Here is a 25,426-nt window from a genome sequence, read left to right on the forward strand (position 1 = left end):
ACGACATCACCGCGCCGGACATTACAGCGCAGAGCATTACAGTGACTGCCCATATCAGCACTACGACATCACTGTGCCGGACATTACAGCGCAGACCATTACAGTGACTGCCCATATCAGCACTACGATATCACCACGCCGGACACTACAGTGACCGCACATAACTGCACTACGACATCACCGCGCCGGACATTACAGCGCAGACCATTACAGTGACTGCCCATATCAGCACTACGACATCACCGCGACGGACATTACAGCGCAGACCATTACAGTGACTGCCCATATCAGCACTACGACATCACCGCGCCGGACACTACAGTGACCGCACATAACTGCACTACGACATCACCGCGCCGGACATTACAGCGCAGACCATTACAGTGACTGCCCATATCAGCACTACGACATCACCGCGCCGGACATTACAGCGCAGACCATTACAGTGACTGCCCATATCAGCACTACGACATCACCGCGCCGGACACTACAGTGACCGCACATAACTGCACTACGACATCACCGCGCCGGACATTACAGCGCAGACCATTACAGTGACTGCCCATATCAGCACTACGACATCACCGTGCCGGACATTACAGCGCAGACCATTACAGTGACTGCCCATATCAGCACTACGACATCACCACGCCGGACACTACAGTGACCGCACATAACTGCACTACGACATCACCGCGCCGGACATTACAGCGCAGACCATTACAGTGACTGCCCATATCAGCACTACGACATCACTGTGCCGGACATTACAGCGCAGACCATTACAGTGACTGCCCATATCAGCACTACGACATCACCACGCCGGACACTACAGTGACCGCACATAACTGCACTACGACATCACCGCGCCGGACATTACAGCGCAGACCATTACAGTGACTGCCCATATCAGCACTACGACATCACTGTGCCGGACATTACAGCGCAGACCATTACAGTGACTGCCCATATCAGCACTACGACATCACCACGCCGGACACATTACAGTGACCGCCCATAACAGCACTACGACATCACCGCGCCGGACACTACAGCGCAGACCATTACAGTGACTGCCCATATCAGCACTACGATATCACCACGCCGGACACTACAGTGACCGCACATAACTGCACTACGACATCACCGCGCCGGACATTACAGCGCAGACCATTACAGTGACTGCCCATATCAGCACTACGACATCACTGTGCCGGACATTACAGCGCAGACCATTACAGTGACTGCCCATATCAGCACTACGATATCACCACGCCGGACACTACAGTGACCGCACATAACTGCACTACGACATCACCGCGCCGGACATTACAGCGCAGACCATTACAGTGACTGCACATAACTGCACTACGACATCACCGCGCCGGACATTACAGCGCAGACCATTACAGTGACTGCCCATATCAGCACTACGACATCACCGCGCCGGACATTACAGTGACTGCCATTACTACAACTGCACATAACAGAGCTAAGACATCACTGCGACGAGCTACAATTCAATTCCCAGAAGACTTTGCGAAGTTCACAAATGCGTCACTTACCAGGAACTCCCCTCACCCCCCTCAGCATGCAGGTTTTAATATGACCTAGCAGTGTCAGTAAGACTCATATTGCACAATTGCATTTCAGGTTTTACTACCAGACCCCCAATCCATTTCTCAGAGCGTCCATTTCTCAAAGAAGATGTAAACAGTGGTTGTTGTTTCCGCTATTTTGTTTCTTTTGTCCGCTGCCGCCACAATATGAATGTTTGTTTGCCTGTTTGGCAGGGCACCGAAAAATGTAATCCTGTAAACGGCTGGAGAAGAGATTTATACCGTGTGTGTTTGTGTGTGTGTGTGGGTTTACAGTGGTTGTCTGAAGTTTAGAAACCCTAACTTATGGAAGTTTAACACCCTACAATTAATCCTGAATACATGTATATTGTACATTCCCTATTTATTTATGGTAAATATATGTAGATGGTACATTCCTAAAATCCCCCTATTCTTCTGTTTAATATAAAAAAGTTCAGAGTCAGCAGGGGGGTTGCGATGAGCCGAGGATACAGATAATAATTGGGCATACCAAATTGGGAGGAAAAACCTGGGTAAAAAATTGTCGACGACTACATTTTATTTAAAAAAAAAAAAAAAAAAAGAAACAAGAAATCACCATTTAATGTGTGTAACAGAAGCATACATTGGGATACCTTTGACAAACAACTGTGGATATCGGGCAATTGCAATATACGCTGAGACCTTGAGGGTGGAAGACTCACTCAAATAAAGATATGAATGCACAATTAAATAATATTATTACTATTATTATTGTGAAGAAGAAGAAGAAGAAGAAGAAGAAGAAGAAGAAGAAGAAGAAGAAGAAGAAAGGGCAGAGAAGCAAGGGAAACAACATAAAGTTAAACTATTTATTAAAAATACAAATCTGTACAAAATATACTTTTAAATTTAAAATCCAAACACGTCATGTCCGTGTATCGGTCCCCAATCCCAGATGTCCTGTGGAGGAGTAATCATATACAAACGTATGGGCGCGAACCCAGGACCTCTCGCACTAAACCATAGGGCCAATACCGCTGTACAAAAGAGCCGGCTCCTTTGCAAGGAGCGGATATCGGGCTTACGTCTTTGTATGTGATTACGTCACCTACCAGCCCTGCTGCTGCCTTCCCCTGTGCACTGTATGGAAACAGTGAAAAAAAACTACAGTCTTCTGCAATCAGAAAATCAATCAAGACACTCTCCATATTTGCTTAGTCAACTGTGCTGGGAAACCTCCAAAAGCTGTCCTCGCTCCGTTAGACTCCCACCTGCAACAAAGACTTTTTAGGAGTATCTCGAACGCAGTGACCAACTGCACCCATCGTCATTTACCATGCATAGTTCTCCAATACGAATGCCTGACAGCTACGTCCTTTTACGAGGCTAGTGAGTTGACTCTGTGGTGAGCCCCACTCTGTGTCTGAGTTCCTGGTAAGTGATGCTTTTGTGAACTTCGCAGAGTCTTCTGGGAATTGTAGTTTGGAGCGGTGATGACATAGCACTGTTATGGGGGGTTGTGGTAATGGATCCCGGGTGATGTCAGCGCGGTCTTGGATTCGCTGTTATGTCAAGTAACCGAATACTTTTTAATTAGCATTTTTGGAGTTTTGCAAAAAAATTGCTGAAATAAATAATTGTAGATTTCTATTTCTTGTAACTTTTTTTTTCCTCCACAAAATATTTTCCTATAATTATTTGTTTTCAAGAGATTTCTAGCAACTATAAATTTCCATTGGGGTATGTAAACTTTTGACTACATTTTAAATTACATATATATGGCGATTTGGTCCCACAGATGTTCTACTGGACTCTGTTCAGGAGAAAAAGTTGGCCACGGCAAGACCTCAACATTGTTTTCTTGAAATTGTGCAATTGTAATCCTAACACTGTGTGGTCTTGTATTGTCCTGCTGGAAAATCAACACTATCGGATTGGCTTGCAAGAACGGAAAAACTGTTGCCTCAAGGACTACATCAATGTATCGTGTTGGGGAATAATTGCATAGAACCATTCCTGTACCTGTTTGTCGCTACTCTGTACTACCATTATTCACCAAGTTATATGCTTTAAAGCAATTTGAGTTTATAAAATGTATTAAACTGCAGGTACATGTCACTGAAAACCAAACTGTGGATGGTGTGACAACTGAGCTGGCTCCAGCTTATCTGTTAATTACCCCAACTGAGCTGGCTCCAGTTTATCTGTTGATCTTTATTGTGTTACCTCATAAGTACCTGTCACCCCCCTGTTGCTGTTGCCCCAACTGAGCTGGCTCCAGCTTATTGGTTGAAAGGGAAACTACCCTGTCTCTCTGCTAAGGTATAATAACTGTATGCTAACTCTGCTCGGGCTTCCTAACACTGATGTGTTGAGCTGTTCTCGTTTGCGCAAACTAATAAAGCTTTATATCTCTGAACACCTGGTGCAGTTGGCTCTTTAAAGTTGCGGACCTGAAAAGTTCCACAACAATTGCTGAGCAGTAAGGTTGCCCTCAATCTGCACCAAAGCTGTTATTGTGTTAAAGGTGATTCCTCCCCACATCATCACACTTCCACTGCCCCACCGACTGGCTCGAACAAAGCAACAGTCAGTGTAAGGGTCCTGGGCCGGTGTGGTGACCCTCTGTCTTCCAGGAGGTGGCCTGTCCCTCACAGAGCCAGTTTCCTGGTTTCTCTGGACTAGTCTTCAGATTGTTGAAGCAGAACATCTCATTCTCCAGGCAAACTTCTCTCACAGACAGGCCATCCTCAAATCATGCCGATAGCAACCAGGTGTTCTCATTACTCAAGTGGGGCCTGGTTGTAGCTTTCACTGTTCTTGCGTTATTTAAAATCATGTCTTTTCGAATGGCTATTTATGAGATTCTTAAATCAACTAATATTTGGCAATTTTAACTAAACTCAAATACCAAACACTGAGCACCTGGCATTTTATGACTTGAGCTCAATATTTTGTTATCCCAAGGAACAATACTACTCAATGAACAAACCTATCTGCTCACTATTTAAAATGTAAATAAATTATGTATGTTCCTAAACAGCTATGATGTCAAACAGACTGCTGCGTTTTCATTGTGCATCAGTATATATTGTGGCAAAGTGGAGGAATGGAGAGAAGTGTGTGTGTGTGTGTGTGTGTGTGTGTGTGTGTGTGTGTGTGTGCGCGCGCGCACTGGTGTGAGTGGTGGTTGGCAGGGAAAAAGAGATCCTGCCTCAATGAGTCCTTGACTGGAATGTGGCAGAGGCATAATTGGGCAATTGCCTATCAAGTAAGCATCAGCCACATGACATACAAGCAGGCCTTTGTTCTCAGTAGGGGGTGGACTGCCAGGGAGCTGGGAACAGAAAGGAGTGATGTGTGTAGAGCAAGGAAGGCACTGTGGTCATAGAGAAGAAAACCAGTGAAGGCTTTGCCCAGCCCGGCTAAAATAGAAAGCTTAACCGTGCCAAACCTTTAGTTAAGGAACCTGTGTTTACTCTAGGACTCCAAGTGGAGAAAGGCTTTTGTTTTGTTTTGGTTTATTATGAAGAGCTCGGTATGGTTTTTTTTTGTTCAAACTTTTATTTTGCTCCTGTGAATTGTTGTGTGAATAATAAAAGTGCTAAAATACAGTTTCTGTGTCTGAGTCACATGTCTGAAGGGTGTAAACCTAACCTTGGCCGAAGGCCTTTGCTACTACAGAGCCGAGAAAGTTTTTGAACCCCAATGACAATTATGGAAATTCCATAGTTTTACCCTGATAGCCTTATTGAATAAAAAAACAAGTCTTTTCTTAAATATCCAATAGGGTTTATATTAACCAATTGTCTTTTGAAACAAAACAATGTATGAATTAGACAAACAATGAGTAAGTAAGATTCAGGGTATGTGAAAAAGTAAGTGAACCCCTGGTTTTATCAGCTCAATTAAGGGGGATAATTAGAATCTGGTGTTTAAATAATTAGGTAGATCTTCTGGGGTGAGTTTGGGAGGCTCCACCCTATATAAAGATCAAAAACTTTGTGAGTTTGGTCTTCACCATACAGGTATGTGGAAACACGTCATGCACGATCAAAAGAAATCTCTGAGGAACTCCGAAAAACAAACAGTTATTGATGCTCATCACTCTAGAAAGGGTTACAAAACCATTACTATGGATTTGGGGCTCCACCAATCCACTGTCAGACAGACAGTCTACAAAATGAAGAAAATTCAAGACCATAGTCCTCTACCCAGGAACGGTCGCCCTACCAAAATCTCTCCAAGAACAAACCGGAAAGGAAAGGAAGTCACAAAGAACCCCAGAGTAACATCCAAGGATCTGCAGGTCACTCTCACCTTGGCTAATGTGAGTGTTCTAGACTCAACAATCAGAAAAAGACTGAACAAGAACGGTGTTCATGGAAGGATATCCAGGAGGAAACCACTGCTCTCTAAAAAGAACACTGCTGCCCGTCTGAAGTTCACCAAAGAGCACATAGATGATCCACAAGACTTCTGGAACAATGTTCTCTGGACAGACGAGTCAAAGGTAGAACTTCTTGGCCTCATTGAGAAACCTTATGTTTGGCGAAAACCAAACACTGCGTGGGAGTGTGATGGTTTGGGGCTGCTTTGCTGCCTCAGGAACTGGATGGCTTGCCATCATTGACACACGAGTTCTGCATTGTATCAGAAGATTCTAGAGGAGAATGTCAGGCCATCCGTCCGTGAGCTGAAGCTGAACCGAAAGTGAGTCACGCAGCAAGACAATGACCCTGAACATACAAGCAGATCTACAAAAGAATGGCTGCAGAAGAAATTCCGCGTTTTAGAATGGCCTAGTCAAAGTCCGGACCTAAACCCCATCAAAATGTTGTGGCAGGACCTGAAGCGAGCTGTTCATGCAAGGAAGCCCTCAAATGTTACCGAGTTAAAGCAGTTTTGTAAGGAGGAATGGGCCAAAATTCCTCAAAACCAATGTGAGAGACTGACCAACAGTTACAGGAAACACTTAATTGAAGTCATTGCTGTTCAAGGGAGTGCCACCAGTTACTGAATCTAAAGGTTCACATACTTTTTCACACATGGATATTGAATGTTGAATCATCTGTGGATAAATAAATGTTGAAAAATTATCATGTTTTTGTGTCATTTGTTTAATCAGGTATATCTTTATCTATTACACCGTTTAACAAATTATTATTTTTTTTGTTCCTGGGTAGTAAGTGTTATTTCCTAATTGCTGATGCCTCAAAAGTGTAGAAAATGGCTATTATTCCCTACAAACTTTGCTTTTGTGACCAGGACAGTGATATTTCAAAATATCACTATTTCCAGTGGGAAAACGGGCAAATGTGTGTCTTTTCGTTCACATAAAGTCAGAAAAAAACAACATATGAATCCAAATTAACATGTATTTATACTAAAGTAACATAAAAATGACTACAAAGGATTTAGAAGTGAGTAGTTTTTTGAGATTTACGATTATACTGTAAATACAGTCATTTTTGTATTACTTTAGTATAAATACATGTTAATTTGGATTCATATGTTGTTTTTTTCTGACTTTATGTGAACAAAAAGACAAACATTTGCCCGTTTTCCCACTGGAAATAGTGATATTTCAAAATATCACTGTCCTGGTCACAAAAGCAAAGTTTGTGGGGAATAATAGCCATTTTCTACACTTTTGAGGCATCAGCAATTAGGAAATAACACTTACTACCCAGGAACAAAAATTGTGTTACATAGTGTTATTAGGACTTAGATTAAGATCTAATAACATTTTAGGTTTGAAATATGTGAAAATCCCAAAGGGGTTCACAACATTTTTCTCAGCACTGTATATATAATCAATCGATTAATCAACTAAAGAGCTGATCGCATTATTATTATTATTATTATTATTTATTATTCTTTCTTTCTTTCTTTCTTTCTTTCTTTATTTTTTCACCCCTTTACAATTAAATCGTGTAGAATTTTACTTCTGTATATAAAATAAAATCAACCACTAGAAGATCAGCTGCAGTCCAATCATAAGTTGTACTTACTGGACTTCTATAATCAAATAGTTTTACTATAAGTTAACTGCTCTTAGTCGAACCTGCTCTTAAATGTAATTATTTACTGTATTCTTTATTTCGCTCTTATTTGAATTTGATCTTAGTTGCTACTGATTTTATTGTACTTTATAACTGCTCTTATCTGTAATTTGATACTCTGTAATGTGATATTTTGTAAAAATTGTAAGTCACCCTGGATAAGGGCATCTGCCAGTAAGTAAATAAATAAATAAATAAAACATATATTATTTATTTATTTCTGAACCTCGTTATTTTTAAGATCAATGAATGACCTTGCTTACCACAAAAAGAAACTGAAACAGTCTGACCTTTACTGTTTCATTAAATTATAGGAGAGAAAAAGTCCTGTAACACTATCCTTGCATTTGAGTACACTAAATCCTATATTTAAGCCTACTTCATGCTTGAATATATCTATTATCAACAGGAGCGGTCCTCTGGTCTAGTGCATTATTCCCGTTCCAGTAGGAACTCAAACACCTAGTATGCAATGCTCTAAATGCTTAACTACACCTGTGACAGTTAAATATTTCCTCAGGACAACTGTATCTGATATAAATAAATAAATTAAAAAAAAAACATTAGCCAAAATGTTGTCAACTTCATGCATCTTCTTCTAGTTTTACCTCAGGACTTGATGACCCCAAGAAAAAAAACAATTATTTTATAGTGTTAAGAAAATGTAATAGGAAATGCACTTTAAACTAAACAGTAATGTATGGGAAGTGTAACAGGCACTGATGCTAATTAAAAAGGTACAAAAGTGTAACTGAAAACCTTAATTATATAACACAGCTTGTCTGCTCTGTCTAGACTGAGAGAAAGTCAAATTAACCAATTCAAAACAAGGGATGCTATTTCACACATGTGTCTGAATTTGTATGCATCGTTAATTTATTCAGCGGCTTGATAAAAAAAAAAAAAAAAAAAAAAGCAGCCATACACCCATTCCAGTAAAGGTGTAAAGTAATGCTTCTTCTAAATGATTTACTGTTGTGATGGGATGCTTCCTAGATGCTGCTATTATGTGTGCAACTTAATAGTCTTCTTGTACAGTACTACTTAGTGTAATTTGTAGAGGCTTGCCACAAACACGTCCGGAATGGGTGGCGTCAGACCAGAGCCAGGAAATAAACAACAAGAGAGAGGTGGAGTTTGGTGGAGCTGAGCGAATGGTCTCGCTCAGCATTTAATGAACGAACAGACAGACAGAAAATAAACGGTTGTAACAAACAAAAATAGGACACGGCACATTCGCCAAAATAAACAGACAAACAAAACAGACTAAACAAAACATGGTGAGCAGATATTTAACTACGACTACTATTATTATTATTATTATTATTATTATTATTATTACCTCCATCTCCAATCCCGTTCTCCACTCACCGAACACACAACCCTGAGTGAGAGAAAACATGCTGCTTTTATGCAGCTGTACCGAGACTCGATTGCTAATCAATCATTCAATTGGAGTCGCGGTACAACTGCACGTGAATTAATAAAGTGCAATTCCCCGTGCTCACATATTATTACTTTTTACTTGCATGTGAAGTGCTGTGCAATCCTCGTGCCTAAATACAAATACACATTTTAAACACTCGTGTTACACAGACCCGTTTATATCCCGTGTACCAATGTCTATACAACAACATTAACACACAACATATAACACACAGAAAATACACACAGGGATGGGCACTTTGCCACAAGGCTACACGTAAATTGAAGATGGCATGCACTGTAAACATCCTGAGTTGTGAGGATTAAAAGGTGTGAAATATAAGATGTGCAGTTTTGTTTGTCCCAAGTGGGAGGGGGAATCACAGCATTCAGAACCATTTCCACTGAGGTTACACCAATAGCTTCCTGTCTTGAGTGTTTTGATACCACGGTAGATCCAAAGCGTATACAAAACTTAACATACACAGTCTTTGTTGATACATCTTGCTTTCAGTGTTTGAGCCTTTGTGCCTGCTGATTGTCATTTTCAATTCTATGTTGCCATCATCTTCCCCTATCAGTAACAACAGCTGACTGTCACATGCTTCAGCTTCTTTCCATAACATTTCTTCATGACACACATACTAAAAAGTAAAAATGTAATTGGGTACAAAGAAGCTAATTGGCATGAGACTGGTATTATGTTCAATTCTTAAGCAAAATGCTTGCTCATCTCCATCTACAGCACATCCTGTGCACAAAATGACAATTATAATTACTGCTAACAGACAGACACAGGTTTCAGTAAAGCTGGCAATTAGAGGCCAGTCACCAAATCTAATGAAAAGCAGACAGTACCATCCAGGTAGACTGAAAGACTGCTTGGTGGTTAAAGGGAAGACTGCAGTCTACAGTCTAATTTGGAAACCAGCGACAGACAGCATTGTGTGAAGTGTTTCACACACATGCTGCGAACTCTCTCCTTATCCGTGCACAAACCCGCATGACGTGAGGTTTACAAGTTGGGCACCTACCAGAACACGTGCTCTTCTTTGCTCTAGTCTTTACCACAGTGTGGACACTGCGACCGACCCCCCTGTCAATCAGGCTGCAGCTTGTAGCTGTAGTAGGATGATAAACTAAAAAAATTTTGGCAGTGTTTGGTAAAGCATCAAATTCTGGATAAGACAGACAGCTGTCTGTAGCAGTAGCACTAATCTGTATGAGTTTGGTTTAGTATTTTTGGCAGTGCTTGTTTCCAGTGCACAATAAAGCTTTGTTTATTTAGGTCAGGCAGTGAAAAACAACAAGATTATAATGTTATTTAATCTTGTTCACACACACACACACACACACACACACACACACACACATATATATATATCCAGGGCTTGCATTTCCCGCTTATCATAAGAAAGTTTAACTGCAACTTTCACTGCGGGAAAATCCTGCAGAGATATTTTAAGACACCAAGCTACTGTACTTTTCACCCAGTTTAGAATGTCTGAAATGCTACAACAATCTCTAAGGAAGTGGGTATCAGTGATGAAATCACTATGAACCACATTCGGAGCAATTCTGGTTAAAATAAATTAATCAATGTAGTGCTGGATATTTTAAGTGCCGCGAGACTATTCTCTCGTACGTGATTCTCGGCCACTATCGTTAAGCATTATAGGAACTCAGTACACTGCAGTATAAGTAAACAGTTTAGAAAAGAAAAAAAAAGACGATTTTAAGTCTATCTAGGCGTTGTCTTGCAAGCGGTGACTTTCGCTTTAACTCTTAAAACTCAGCCCCATTTATTTTGGGGTGCCAGCGCCCCGAAGGTTACGTACATATTACTGAGGCACCAAAAATCCACCTACCTGGCTTGTTTAAAAGTACAGACTCAGGGCTTTCCAAAGACGCATTCAGTGTGTGTATGCAGTACTCCTAGCCAGAACTACGACTGTCTGAAGTTAAGCCTCTCATCATGTGACAGAGTTCACAGCTTAAGTTTAGTTTTGACTCTATTGCTCTGTCATTGTAGCAACTAGACTATAAGGGACGTAATTGTAGGAAAGTTTAAAACCAACCCCCCCCCCCCATATGTTAATTTCATATTGAGGTGCAATATTACAGTGTTTTTTTTTTTTTTTTAGCCATCTATGATTACAATATCATTAAATCATCAGCCGCTGGGAGGAGATTCATTACACTGTTTAGCTGAAGACCAGAATACAACGACAGGAGAGGTTGTATAATATTATTTTCTATTATAATATTATTGTACTGGTAATTGTGGAGTGGTAAAGCCAGTTACCGCAGGCTACCATACATGCGTCGTATGATGTATAACAACATCAAGTGATCATTAAATCATGGCCTATTTTGTTAAAAGACCAAACTTAATTATGTGGCGATGCAATGTATTCATCAAAAATAAATGAAATGTATTTATCATTCAAGAACCACTACAAGTACAGTAATTTGCAGTGTTTTGGTCATATCACCCTACACCCGGGACAACGTTATACTTTGCCCGTCTGCAAGTAGTTTTTATTTATTTGTTCGTTCTGTTGCTAGGAAAGACACCGGATATATTTCTAGATAGCCATTAAAATTTTTGAAAACTGAATTGCAAGTCTAGCACCAGTCAAGTGTTTCCATCCCACCCCTACCACTTCTGATTGGCTAGCTGTGGAAGAAGCTGATCTTCTATTGGTTACAAAGAAACCCAGAAATAGCTGGCAACACACAGACTAATCTTTTAAGCTTAAGGTATTATTTACGTTTTTTTTGTAAGTTAGCAAATAAGTGATACTGCTTTCTTAACACATGAACCTGACATTTTAAATGCAGCAATCTAGTAAAGTTGCAACCCCCCCCACCCAAAAAAACCCCACTATAGTCGCTACGGTATTAGCAGATTAGAAAAAATCGTGTGTAATTTATAACACTTCATGGTCATACGTGTACTTGTTGGGATGTTTATAAAAAAAAAAAAAAAAGTTTACTGTTTAGAAGCATTTCAAGACAAACTTTCCCAGCAAAAAATGTCTTTCGATTCTAGTGTTGCTGACCTAGTTTGCTATATATTTTTTTTTTTTTAAAGATTTTAATGCTAGATTTAAACAGAAGCGATATTAGTTATTTACTGGACATGCACAATCCATCAATTTGTTAAACTATTAAAACATGAAGAGTGACAAACATGTTTACAATGCTAGAAATTAAATGCTTGCATATGAGATTATCTCTACAATATTTTATTATTATTTTAAAATAAAATACATGGCTATGTGTTTATGTACTAATTAATGTATGTATTTATTTTTCAATGAAAATAGTGTAAGGAAAGAATGTTGACCTGACAATTGATTTATTTATTTATTTTACAGCCATCGGGGTATGAAACCAGGATCACCCTGCAGCAGCAGTGTTCCAAAATGTTGTACAATGTTTAAAAAATTTGATGGAGCCTACTTTAAATATTATGTGCATGTTGGTAGAAAAAAAGTAAAAAAATGCAGAGAAACCTGACAGGTTATAGCAAGTCCTTTAAAACCTGGGGTTCAGCAGTTACAAAACTGAAAGAACGTCAAGAAAAATCAGAATTCCAGAAAGCAGCAGTAATAGTTGGCAATGATTTTGTAACTGTGATGTAACAAACTAAAACACCTGCACATCAGGAGTTGGATTCAACTTATAGAGAAATAGTAGGGGGAAAAAAAAGCAGACAGAAGCTATTTTTATAATTGAATAACTCCCAAGTATTTATCACAATAGTTGTACTCTTAGTGTGTTACTTACATTTACTAGCAAATGTGTTTCAAACTGCACTGAAAAGAACATTTCCATAAAGTTTGTTATATATTTGTTGAGGTGCGGTGGGGTCACAGGGAACCTTTTGTGTATCTTGAAGAATTTAGTGAACCAGTCAAACTACAACGCTAGATCCGCCACTGTCAATCAATAATTGATTGTGTTCACCATTAAATAAAACCAAAATCCTACAAGTTATATTCTACTTTTTTGTATGTGTTTTATGCGCCGGGGAGGGGAAAGTAGATTTTTCTAGCATTTTTTTTTCAAATATTTTTTCAAAATTTGCACACCCCTGACTCATGATACACCAATGTAAAGAAAGCATTATATGTAAGAGTCATCAATACACAACGGATCGTTACACTCCTAATGAAGCCATAGTTTGGAATTTAACAAACGTGTACATTTGTCATGCTTAGATATAAAATCCATATTCTACACACTGGTATGAGAAAATAAGCAAACTCTAACATCACAAATAGGTTAAAATAAACTTGTTTTAAATGTAGTTTTAAATTAAATTATACTAAATGAAAATTTACAGTTCCAAATTCCATTGCTGTTTCTACACAAGAAGTCGAAGACAAATGGTTCAGTCAGCTAGGTGCAAGGTTCCATGGCTCAGAGCCAAACAGGAGCAGCTCGTCACAGATCGTTAATGAAAAATGAAAAAAGAAAAAGCGAGGGAGCCTCTGGGCTCTGGAGTGCTGCAGACATGTGACAACCAACCCTTGTCTTTGCCACTTAACCTCTTTCACATTATTCTACTGCACTAACTGTTCACATGTCAATTCTTCAGCTGTGTACTTCAGTATCGTGAGAACTGGCTCATTCTGAAAACCAAGTGTTTGTTAGAATCCCACTCATCTATCACCAACAGTGTTCAACACTAGACAGTACCATGAAGAAAACAAAATGCGGACTACAAAACTCCCAACAGAGAATTGAGAAAATCTAAAAACAACAACTGTACTACTGTGTAAAGTAAATGTTTAATGTACATGTTGTGCATAAATACCACCTGTCTCTCACCACAATAGTGAAAAAATGCTTTTCATACATTAAAATTAGTGTTCCGCATTTTCGGGTTTTATCTTTAAAAAAAAAAAAAAACTCAGAAGTTTTCTGCATTTATTTTACATATATTAAAATAGGGATAATTTTGGTAAAAAAAATTGTTTTTAATTGAAACATCGGTAAAAATCGGGGAAACTAATTTCAGTATACACACTTTACATATGGAATAAGATGCATGTATGGTCTGGTTTATTTTTGCTTATTAATAAACCTATTTTTATGCAACTTGCATAGCCGGAATGAAACTGTCTCTGTGCTGCTAAATGCACCCCCTGCAAGCCACCCAGACATTGTCTTTATGCTGGATGTCTTTGCTTCTGATTGGTCAGTTTCATTCCAGTCGCGTGATGAAAAAAAACAGGTTCTATTTTAGTGACGCAAATTTTTCTCAAAGCGATGTCGCTCGCATCGCTCGCTGCTGGTGTGGACACTTCCATCTAACTGCAGTGACTTCTAATTGATTCGCTCGAGTCCAGTGTGGATATGACTTTAGTAAAATACACTATGTAAAATCACAGGTACTGTATGAAAATCCAATTAATTTGATAGGCTATAACCTATTTTCACAGATAGTAATACTAAAATAAATAATTGAAATTCTTTGGCAAACCAGAAGTCAATTGAAGAGATTGAGAAATACTTATAATTAAATCATTTGTCAAAGATATGTAATACCTTATTTTAGTATTACTACATTACTATATATAATACTTTCATGCTTTTTATAGGTATGGATGAAACGATTTTCATGAACAGCCTAATGACTAAGAAGGTTTAGGAGAACATATTGTCAGTTTCATTAAATATGTTTGCTTTTTGTCAAATTAATAATTCAAATGGATACAGTAGAGTTAGCTTTTGCTCAAATGTTATACCTTTTTTTTGTCACGTAACTAGTTAAAAACAACCAATGAGTGAGCTGTTAAATTACATTCTGAGTAGTGTAACTGTTGTTTAGAAGAATTTAAATCTTAGTAAGCCTTGCCAAAAACCTTTGATCAAAAATAATCAAAGAAAAATCAGCTAACTGGACTAAAAGTTAACTTCTGCCTTCTAGGTGTGCATGGCATCCAATTTCCAAATTTGTTTTTTAGATGATGATGCACCTGTACAAGTCTTTTTTCACACAATGCAAACCGATCTGTTTTACGTACTGAAGAAGTGTCACGGATTCTTAAACACAAAATTGCCTCTGATTGGGCCTCTGCTTTCTTAAGTGCAGTTTTACAGACTGAATAAGAAACAGTATCACAAGTAAAATTAAAACATTATTTTTTACGCTCAGTAAGTGTAAAATTGTATTTGAAATGTTCTTATTACTACAATTATTGCATTATTAGAACACTTACGAGCCCCCCTAGAAGGTTTGCCATGCCCATTCGCTAAACTATTAATAATGATAGTACTGTTTTTATTCTTTGATTTTCTTTATTATTACAGTATTTGTCACTACTAGCACTAATAATAATAGCAACGAGATTGTGAATAAAAATAGAATTACAAGTACAATACCTATTTGTGGCATGCTGCTTCCAGTGTTCTGGCTATATCCTATTCACTGAAGAACACAGTACAACAGTAACCCCCCCCCCCCCCCCCCAAAAAAAAAAAGCGCATCAACAAAGTTTGTTTTGTTTCAATTGAAAATTTTAATTGAAATCTTGGTTTAATATAATAAAATAAATAAATAAATAAATAAATAGATGTTGCTTTGCCCTGCCGGTTGCATAGAGCTGACAAGCCAAGCCAAGCCAACTTCAGCAGCAGTTTGATAGTGAACTTATAGTGGTTGCAAATGGTAATACAATGTTTTCTCTGACAAACTGGGTTCACAAATGTACTTCAAACTTTTTTTGCGACCTTGATCTGGAGATGAAAAGTCAAAGTTTTCCCACAATTATTATGGCTTAGTCTACATACTGTGACAATAACCTATTTTTTTGTGAGTTATGGCATTTGAAAGACAGACAGACAGGAAGCATCATTTTTGTATAGAGTTGTGTGCCCCGCAGAATACCAACTTGTTTGGTTCCCAGGACCTGTAGAATGTTGTGTTTAGCAAACTTTCTTAAAGTACGTTCAAAACAGTACAGTTCCATTTTATCGGTTATCCACCAATAAAAAAAAAAAAAAAAAAAGCAGAATGTCTAAATTCCAGGAGATGAAAGTCCTTTAGAGAATCCCCTACTGGCTGCTGTTATACCCTTGTGTCTCCACACAGACACAATATCACTGTCACAACTGGGAAGTTAAGGAGCTGGCTTATGGCCAGTAACAGGCAATGGCAGTCACCAATCACTAAACAATGGACACTACTGTTGACTGAAACGAGTGCTATCTGTTAAACAAACATTACAATTGTGGGATCAATTAAAACAACACACACACACACATACACACACAATTATCTTCATTCATAAAATATTATTGCACTGAGATTCAACAACAATTTATACTGTATTATGCCTTCCACCCAGTTATTGTAGCAATATTTGTTTAAGTCACCAGCGCTATCCCAACAAAAACTCACACTGCTTAGCTGGCACAGGCTGCAGGTTTTTAAAACAGAATGGCAAGTATAAAACAAATAGGAGAAAGCACTGTACAGCATTGGAATACTAAACACCTGACTTGGTTCCTTTATAGTTTTCCATCACAATTTGCTAAGATTCCCAATCTTTTTATCACTGGTCCAGTCATATGGTACCAAAATGAATAAACAATTCAAAGCCATCAAAATCAGCAGCAGATGAAATTTTGTATTATACACAGGATTTTAAATACAACACAACACCACTCATAACTTATTTTATTTATTTTTAACCCCATTTTGTCAAAATATATCATAGTATAATAATATAAACAAATATATGGTAACCAAGGCCTCAGAAGAAAAGTGTTCATGTGGAAGGCAACCCTACACGAATGTGAAAGCAGATCCATACACAGCATGCTAAATTTGGTGGTTGATAAATACAGTGTGAAGGTGATCTGGTGATATGATACTGCGCTTTGGCACCCAGAGCCGGGCAGTTATGGGTCTCGTCCCTGAAAGGGACTGCTGGTCAGCAGAATGCTAGGGTGTATTCCACTAGGTCACTGTACGCCTATAAGTGGAAATATTTCCAAGATTGGTGCTGTACGGTCATGATCCAATCTCTTGTCCCATGCCTATCGTCTTGCAGTTTCTGCAAGACCTGTTTGAGGCTGGTAGATCACCTTCTACACTGAAGGTATATCTAGCAGCTATTTCTGCTTGCCATGCACCCGTTGACTCAGCGTCCCTGGGTGCACATTTCCTGGCCCCCCAGTTTCTCCGAGGCGATTGCGCCCTCCTAGGAGGGCTTGTCTCCCTGAATTTTCACTCTCCACTGTTTGCTTCTGAGGAGGATAGGAAGTTGAACTTTCTCTGCCTGGTTCGGCCATTGAGATGTTATGTGGAGAGGACGAGAGCGCTGCGTCAGTCTGATCAGCTCTTTGTTTGCCACGGGACATGGACCCTGGGACAGCCCCTTTAGAAGCAGCGACTGTCGCATTGGATTGCAGTCTCGGCGGCATATGATGGTGCTGGCTTGCCCCCACCTGGGCGGGTAGCCGCACATTCCACGAGAGGCGTGGCTACATCACGGGCCCTCTTCAGAGGTGCCTCCATGGCTGAGATCTGTGATGTGGCCAGCTGGGCTACTCCGCATACTTTTTCCAGGTTCTATCGCCTGAATGTGATAAATTCCTCATTGCCCTCTATGGGCACTAGGATCCTTGAGGTTGCACGCTAGCACAGCTGACCTTGGTCAGGCAGGGCTAATGTGTCCCTTGTATGCTGCCGTTCTTCTCTCCCTCGCGACGGCTCTGGTACTCGGTTTTCCCAGAACGATGTTTTGGTGGCCATCTTCGAATTCAAAGGGAACGTTAGTTTACCTACCGTAAACCTGGTTCCCTGAAAGAGAAGATGGCCACCAACCGCAAGGTTGCGTCGGTCGTCATCACGGTTTCGTTGCGAAAAGAGAGTGAGGCTCATCTGCATGACGGTTATGTACCCTCGGTAGGCGGGACCGAGGGGGTCACCAATGGGAGGGGGTCTATGGGCAGCTTTGATATAAAGAGCTCAGTGACACCTACCAATTGGCAGGGGTATATCCCATAACAATTTTGGTGGCCATCTTCTCTTTCAGGGAGTTTAACCAGGTTGTCAGCTGGATAAAATAATGGCACATTGCTTTGATAAATGTGACTCCTTACTTGTTTCTGTAATGCTGCACCACATAAAATTACTTTTTGTGTGTGCCATGGCACCTCTGATAGAATGCCTTAATGTATAAATGTTACTTTTATTGGCTATGTTGAATGAGTAGTCATTATTAACTGCAAGTAGTAGACTATACCAACAACACTGAAGATACATAGGGCTCATATTAAAGCAAAAAGACTCCATAATTGATAAGACCATAGCTTACAAATGGTTAATTTTGATAACTGTACGACTTCCATAACCAAAAAAAAAAAAAAAAATCACAAAATGTTGTTTTTAAACTATTTAAAAAAAGTAACTGGTTTTAATGTGCAGTTGTAAGGTCAATGCTCACACTTGCCCCACAATGCTATTCCACTAGCATTTGTAGTCTCATTAAAAGTTCTCTAAACTAGGCTAATACCCTCTATGGATCCCTCCATACATGCAGTGCAGCATACATAAAAGATGACATTGTTAAAAAAAAAAAGAGGGGAAAGTTTTGTTTGTGTCTTTAGCAACAACTGAGAAACAAAGAAAAGCAAAAGCATCTGCAATTCAGGTTTTCAACGCAATATAAAATAACCACATAACATGTAAACCTTAGCAGTCACCACTGACCAATAAGTTTAAGTCAACTTAATAGTGTCCTGCCTGAAATAGTTTTTATGAATCAAGAGGTTTCCAGTGTCTTCCAAATCTACAAGAGAACACTAAAAGACCCCATCTTCATTATGCAGAGCAAAAGAGATTTAAAATGTAATACTCAAGCATCACAAGGATCTGCATTACATAAAGACATCTCAGTGTGAAACGAGTGCAGTACCACATAAAATTACTTTTTGTACAAATGTGCCATGGCACCTCTGATATTTATAAATGCCTTACTGTATAAATGTTACTCATTGCTTGGCGGCGTGGCATATATGAAATCTCTATAAAATAACAAATTTTTACCTACACAAGTGGGAGGAGACTCTGAATGCAGTAACTACATCAAGAGCGGCAACTTCTCGGACTATAATATTATTAATGCAGGACTAAATGGCTGTGAAAAATACATTGTTGCATTTGTACTTCAAAGCAACATTAGAGTTAAAATGTAAAACTGTAGTTAATGCACACCCCCTCATAAGTTACCATTAAAGTATGTACACTATTTACTGAAAGTACTCATGACTTCACAGTAATGTTGCATTGTACTCCCCCAAAGTGCATTTCACTCCCATAATGTCGACAATGGCCCAACACCTTATCTAGAGCGATGGTGCCTAGGGTATGGAATGGGTTGACAAGCCACACTGTTGCTGCCGAGTCGTTGGGATCCTTTAGGAAACAGCTGTACTAGAAGTGCTGGGGAAATGCTTTACTCCCTCTGTACTATTCAGCATTTCTTTATGAACAAATGCTTCCCAGAATCTCATAAGTCAAATTCAATGGATAGTAACCCTACAGCTACAATACAACTCCCAATTGATTTATACATCATACCTTTCAGATGATGATAATATACAAATCAGCATGACAGCTCACTGTGATGTATGTTACTGCCACGCTGCTTTTTTCAGGGAAGTTGGAGACAGCACCAAGTCTTTTCATTAAAATGATCAACAGTGTGACTGCTCTTGTGGAACGTCTTGCTTATTAAAATGTTTATCTACTACGAAGACAGATACCAAGATGTTTAGTAAACTCAATGTCTGACTTGGGTAAAAAGGCAGCAAATGTCCAAGGCCAAGAACCACAAACCAGGGGGGGTGTAGCTGAAGACTTCTGGGTTACTTAACAGATTCATGCCTATGTGAATGTAAATGTCTTGCAATTTTAAGTACCTTCCTCATGAAACATTTGCCATCAGTTACTGCTACCAGCCCTTTGTCAAAGTCTGTCATATCATGTTCTGTCCATCCTGGCTGAAACGGACTAGTAACAGGGAGATGCAGCTTTAATATTTGAAAACTGGGTGACATGGATTCCAATTTATTAATTATGTGAGAGACCTTAAATTGAAATATAATGTTTTGATAATGACTGCAGGTGTGTCTTCTTTTTCTTTTTTTTTTGTCTAACACCTAAGTGTCCTGTTTTAACAGGATTTTGTTCTCACATCGGTTGCCAATTTGTTATTGCTGTATCGACAGTGTTGTGCTGCACAGAGAAATTCTGATTAGTTTACTGTATGTGCGTGTAATCTAATTTACAGCAATTATAAAAAACGCTACTCTATCTCCAGTAGTACTGTAAAACGTCATAGCAAAATCGGGCTTACCCATTCTCGAGAAGCGTCATGCACACCACCTCCCGCACTCCGGGGTTGTTTGCCTTTTCAGACGAGCAGTGTTGCAGGTTCCAGGTTGCTAACCTCAGGGCCGGTTTACCGTCACGTAGACCAGAGAACGCTTCTACATTCTGCCGGACCGAGATTATCTGTGTTGGTCCACCCGGTGGAAAGTCCAGATCCTCACTCTGAAGGCTGAGAGAAGTCGGGCTAGGATGCGACTTGGAGGTAAAAGTTACCCCACCATTGGTGTGTGTTGACGGCGGTCGGGAACGCTCTGCAAAGATTTGAAACCTGATTTTATCCAGAAAGGAGGAGTTGATGTAGGCGACTTTAACCAGGTCTTCTATGCTTTTGAAAGTTCCGTGTTCCTGGCGGTAGTCTACGATATTCTTGGCGATCTTTTCGGTGATGCCACGGATGCTCATCAGTTGAGCCGGCGTGGCTGTGTTGATGTTGATCCTGGTGTAAGCCAGGTGCTCTTGGTTCTGGTCTTTGCGCAGGGAGCTCGGTGACTGCTGCGTGGAGCCCGTCCTGTTGCTCACACATATCTCTATCTTGATCTGCTCCAGTTTGGCAGCACCGACCCCGCTCACCAAAGCCAAGTCCTCCACTTTCTTGAAGCCCCCTATACACTCGCGGTACTGCACTATGTTCTGAGCGACCATGCGGTTCACCCCAGGCAGTGTCATCAGCTCCTCTTCAGTGGCTGTGTTGATGTTCAGCCTCTCCTGGTTCACCAAAATGTTGCTAAAGTTGCACGCTGCGCTGAATTTGCGCTTGCTGTGACAAAAATCCGCTGGATCTTTCGGGATTGAGCGGTGACAACCCAAATTCCCTCCCATTTGATTCACCTGTGCGTGGACTGTATTTCCACCAGTGCAAGAACTGTCTTTTTAACTGACCTACCCAGTTACATGATCCGCATACAATGACAGGTCTGTCTGTCATAAATAAATATATACATACAATAGCCTATTACCACTAATAATTGCAATCCTTTTTACATTTAGCTTCTGTGTTGTTAATCTTCCGACAGCTTGCTGATAGTTTGGCAGCTGTGTCTGTAAGGATGTGCAGCAAAAATAATTGCGCTGTCCGTTCCTCTTTTAACAGTTATCTCTCGAAGTCAAATCGCTTGACGATTTATCTTTTATAATGATTTTTGTTTCTATAATCTGCCTTACTTGAGTTCCAGCTGCATTCAGACGAGTATTTGCACAAGCAGTCTGCCTCCACCTTTTCACTCAGTCAAATCACCACACAGCGTTAGCATCAACGTCATACATTCTCTCGCCAAACTAAGATGGGAGGTGCCTGTAGCCAGAGCTGACTAATCAAGTCACTTTATTCTGAAACCAGTGCTGGATCTACCATGGGGTATCTCCGCCCCTCCGGGAGGAGCATATCTGAAACAGTGTCAAGGTGCATTAAAGCTACTGAAACCTTTCCAGGAAAATCTATTGAAACTGCCACAGTTAATCTCCTTGTTTAGATTGAAAGTTTACAAATCCGTTTCTAGTTTTAATGCAGATTGTGCAGTTAAATTACTTACGGTACAAATGCAACAATGCACTGTACTGAATGGGTTAATGATAGCGGTCTAGCTTTTTCCATTTTCATATATAAGGCAATGCTATACCTAAAATATATTGTGATTTCCATTACTTCAGTCGATTATTTATCATGATATTTTGGTTATACTTTAATATTTTCTGGGAAATGCCTTCAGAGCTAATATTTTTTAACATGGGCTTATATATTTGCTAATAGACCTAAAACTAGTATATAAACTAGTAAAATTGTACACCTAAAACTATATGGAGCACGTACTTTACATTTACACCTACTGGTAACCGTTGGAAATACGCAGAAAAAGGAGAACAACAAAATAGTTGTTCAATATTTTCAATATTGTTCTAGTTTTTCTGAACAAGAACCCTATTGGGATACTGTTATTTGTATTTTACACAGTGCAACATTTTGAAAATGAAAAATAAGAAAAGTTAAAAGTTGTCTCCCTACAGTGTTATATTCCTAAGCAAAAACTCAGTTTGTGCTGGGTCCTCTGAAAGGGGCCTCGGAGCCAACTTCTGAGAGCCAAGGAACATAACGCCTTTGTGTACAGACAGGCATCAGCAAAGTGTGCAATAGACGAGTTACATCGTAGGGATCAGTGAAGGAAAAAAGATAGCAGTAAAAAAAATGTACATAATTATGTGCTCAAACCATTAAGGGTTACATCTCTGTTAGGGGCTTGCAGATTTAACAACATCGAGTAAGGCATTCCATGAACTGGGTGCAACGCATGCAAACAAATGTGTACAGCAATATGTTTTAAACTTAAGAATAATGTAAATCCCTCAATATTATTGAGTATGATGTAGAACTTGCTTTCATAAGGAAGATAGAATGAATATCTGTGTTAAATGAGACTATTAAGAAAGGCTTACACTTGTCATTGTGAACCATAGTGGTTTATCATTTTAGGTTTTATCATTAAGGTTACATATGGTTAAAACAAGTGAATAAAACTCATTCATAAACAGAAGTACGGAAAGGCTTAAATACTGTTTCAAGGTGAGTTATATACTTTTTCGTTAATTAAAACCCTTCTTTTCCACTTGCAAATTCACTCTTGATAAATTATGACAGTTAACACAGATTTGCTTTTAAATTCCCACACAAACAAAAGAAATGAACACAAGCAGCACTGCTTGTTAAGATAATAACATTATTCAGTAAATCAACATAATTTCGGAAATCACATTTAGACTATTATTTAATAACGAAATAAGCATAACAACTGCTTGAAAATGCCAAAATCAATGCCACATACTGATTTCTTGATTAACATTGGAGCTATCATTTACAAACTTTTGAAAATCCTGCCCTACGAGTAATGTAAGGTTAGGCGTAGTGCAAACAATTGTGGCTGCAAAATTCAGATTGCCTAGCGACCAGGCAATCTATTTTGCACTGCAGCCTGCGTATGCTTAAGAGCAGTGCAAATTACTCAACACACACAAATAGTGAGCTGCAATTATAAGGGTCGCAATGAGTGCCGCCTGTATATCGGGCTATTTAGCGGTATAGTGTATATTTACACTTACAGCCCAGAGGTGAGGTGAGTTAGGAGTACAGAGAGCAGTACGTACTGTATGATTTGTGGAGCACAAAATTCAAACCAAGCAAAAAAAAATGTCAGCAGAAGGGCAGCAAAGTCCTCTTGGCGCACGGAAAAGAAAATAAGTTTTCTGTTTTCTGTGAGTCCTTACGGCTGAGGTTAATCAGCATGAAATTATTTGAAAAGCCCCAGCCAATATCAGTTATGCTACCAAAGAGGCCACATGGCCCTCTATAGTGGAGAAAGTCAATGCTGTTGGTGTTACCAGGAGGACAGTCAACCAGGTGATGAAAAGGTGAAATTCAGCTATTATGTCTAGGATGACCTGCAGAGTGAAACGATAATGCCATACCAGTGCATCCTCCTGCATACCAAAAAAAGTTTCCTTGCGTTTGACTATGCAGAGTCTTCTCCATCTCGCCCTTCTCTTTCAAATGTTTTCCTGCCTGTCCTCGCGCATGAGGAAGTGTACCACAGCAACCCTCCTGAGGCCAATGACAGGTCTCTGTAAGTTTGTGGTGTTATACAGCTCTTAATTACTCGCCTCTACAATGGTTTGCACCATGTACATTTTTGGAGGGTCAGCAATTGCCCAAGTGCAAGGCAAAATTGTTACATCTCATTATAATGTTTGCGCTAGGTTAGTATTCCAGTTCTGCACCCAATTCCATTCTCTTTTCTTCATTTGAATACATATCAATATCTTTCAAATTGATTAATGATGGCAAAGTTCTAATTTGATAACAGGTACAGAATGGCCGGAGAAAACAATTCTTTACATACTCTGCATTTTTAGTGGCTGCTAAAGTACCATTTTATGTCTGCTAAACACAGTTTGCGAATGCAAAACGCAAATTTTGGCCACAATATGGGCATTTTGCAGCTGCAAATCACTTTGCAGATAGCCTTACATCAGACACAAATTGAGGTACTGACTTCTCATTTACAGGGTTATATAAATGCTAAATGTGTAGTCTCCAGCTAGTGCCTTTACTGAAACAATACTTTTGGGGCATAGGTGTACAGGTTTGGGAGTGAATGGAATCCTGTTCTGAGTTTCCCCACAGTAAAGATCACTTGGGATGTTGTAAGCTTACTTTTTGTGAGGTTTGCAGAACGTCCTGTGGATTTGACATTTTGGCATTTTACGCATACTTCCAAAGGCATTTGGAATGATAGTCACTACACTGGAATTGATGTTGCTTTGTATCTGCTTCTTTCAAGTGCTAGGGCATATCTATATTTTGTCAGGCAAAATAGACTTGGACTGGAGTTTGCCATGTTACCCCTCCCTCCATGGCATATTTAGCAAAGAAAAGCCATATGGTTGTTTAAGCAGACCAAGGATATACAGATAATTATAGAAAGTCCACACAAAACATACATTGGTAAAATATTTAGGAATTTCATATTTTAAAAGATACATTATAGACTCCATGTTTCCAACAATCCTATTTTACACTTGAGCAGAGTTAAAACAAAATACTGTTACTAAGTTACTAATGCCAGACATAAGTTGTATATTTTGTGAATTTACAGTAACTGTATAAACTATTTATGAAAACAGACATGGCTGATAGTGGAGTGTGGTATACTGGGTGACGTGCAGTATACTGGGTAAAGTGCAATATACTGGATAATGTGCAATAGACTGGGGATATTTATGATTTATGATTAACCTAAATCATTAATATTTAGCTTTTCAAAGTGTGTTTCAGATGCCTTGTCAGTTGTGATGTACTAATTAAAATACCATAGCAGCAAAATAATAAAATAGGCAAACACCAGTAAACTTGAATATGGAATTCTAGGAGAATATGGAATTCTAGGAAAATAAGTTAATTCTCTTGACTT

The 25,426-nt window shown here is 39.3% G+C and overlaps 1 protein-coding gene across 1 annotated transcript in view; it reads right to left on the reverse strand.

Moving 5' to 3' along the window:
• The window catches only part of LOC121313962 (endonuclease/exonuclease/phosphatase family domain-containing protein 1-like), a 43,935-nt gene extending 22,230 nt beyond the window's left edge, over positions 1–21,705 (reverse strand). Inside the window, exon 1 of the mRNA XM_041246734.1 lies at positions 20,437–21,705. Within this exon, the coding sequence (XP_041102668.1) occupies positions 20,437–21,290 (854 nt within the window). The 5' untranslated portion in view covers positions 21,291–21,705. The remainder of the gene's footprint in view (positions 1–20,436) is intronic.
• Positions 21,706–25,426: the final 3,721 nt, after the last annotated feature.

Source organism: Polyodon spathula, chromosome 4 (genome assembly GCF_017654505.1).
Source record: "Polyodon spathula isolate WHYD16114869_AA chromosome 4, ASM1765450v1, whole genome shotgun sequence".
In the NCBI taxonomy this organism is placed as follows: domain Eukaryota; kingdom Metazoa; phylum Chordata; class Actinopteri; order Acipenseriformes; family Polyodontidae; genus Polyodon; species Polyodon spathula.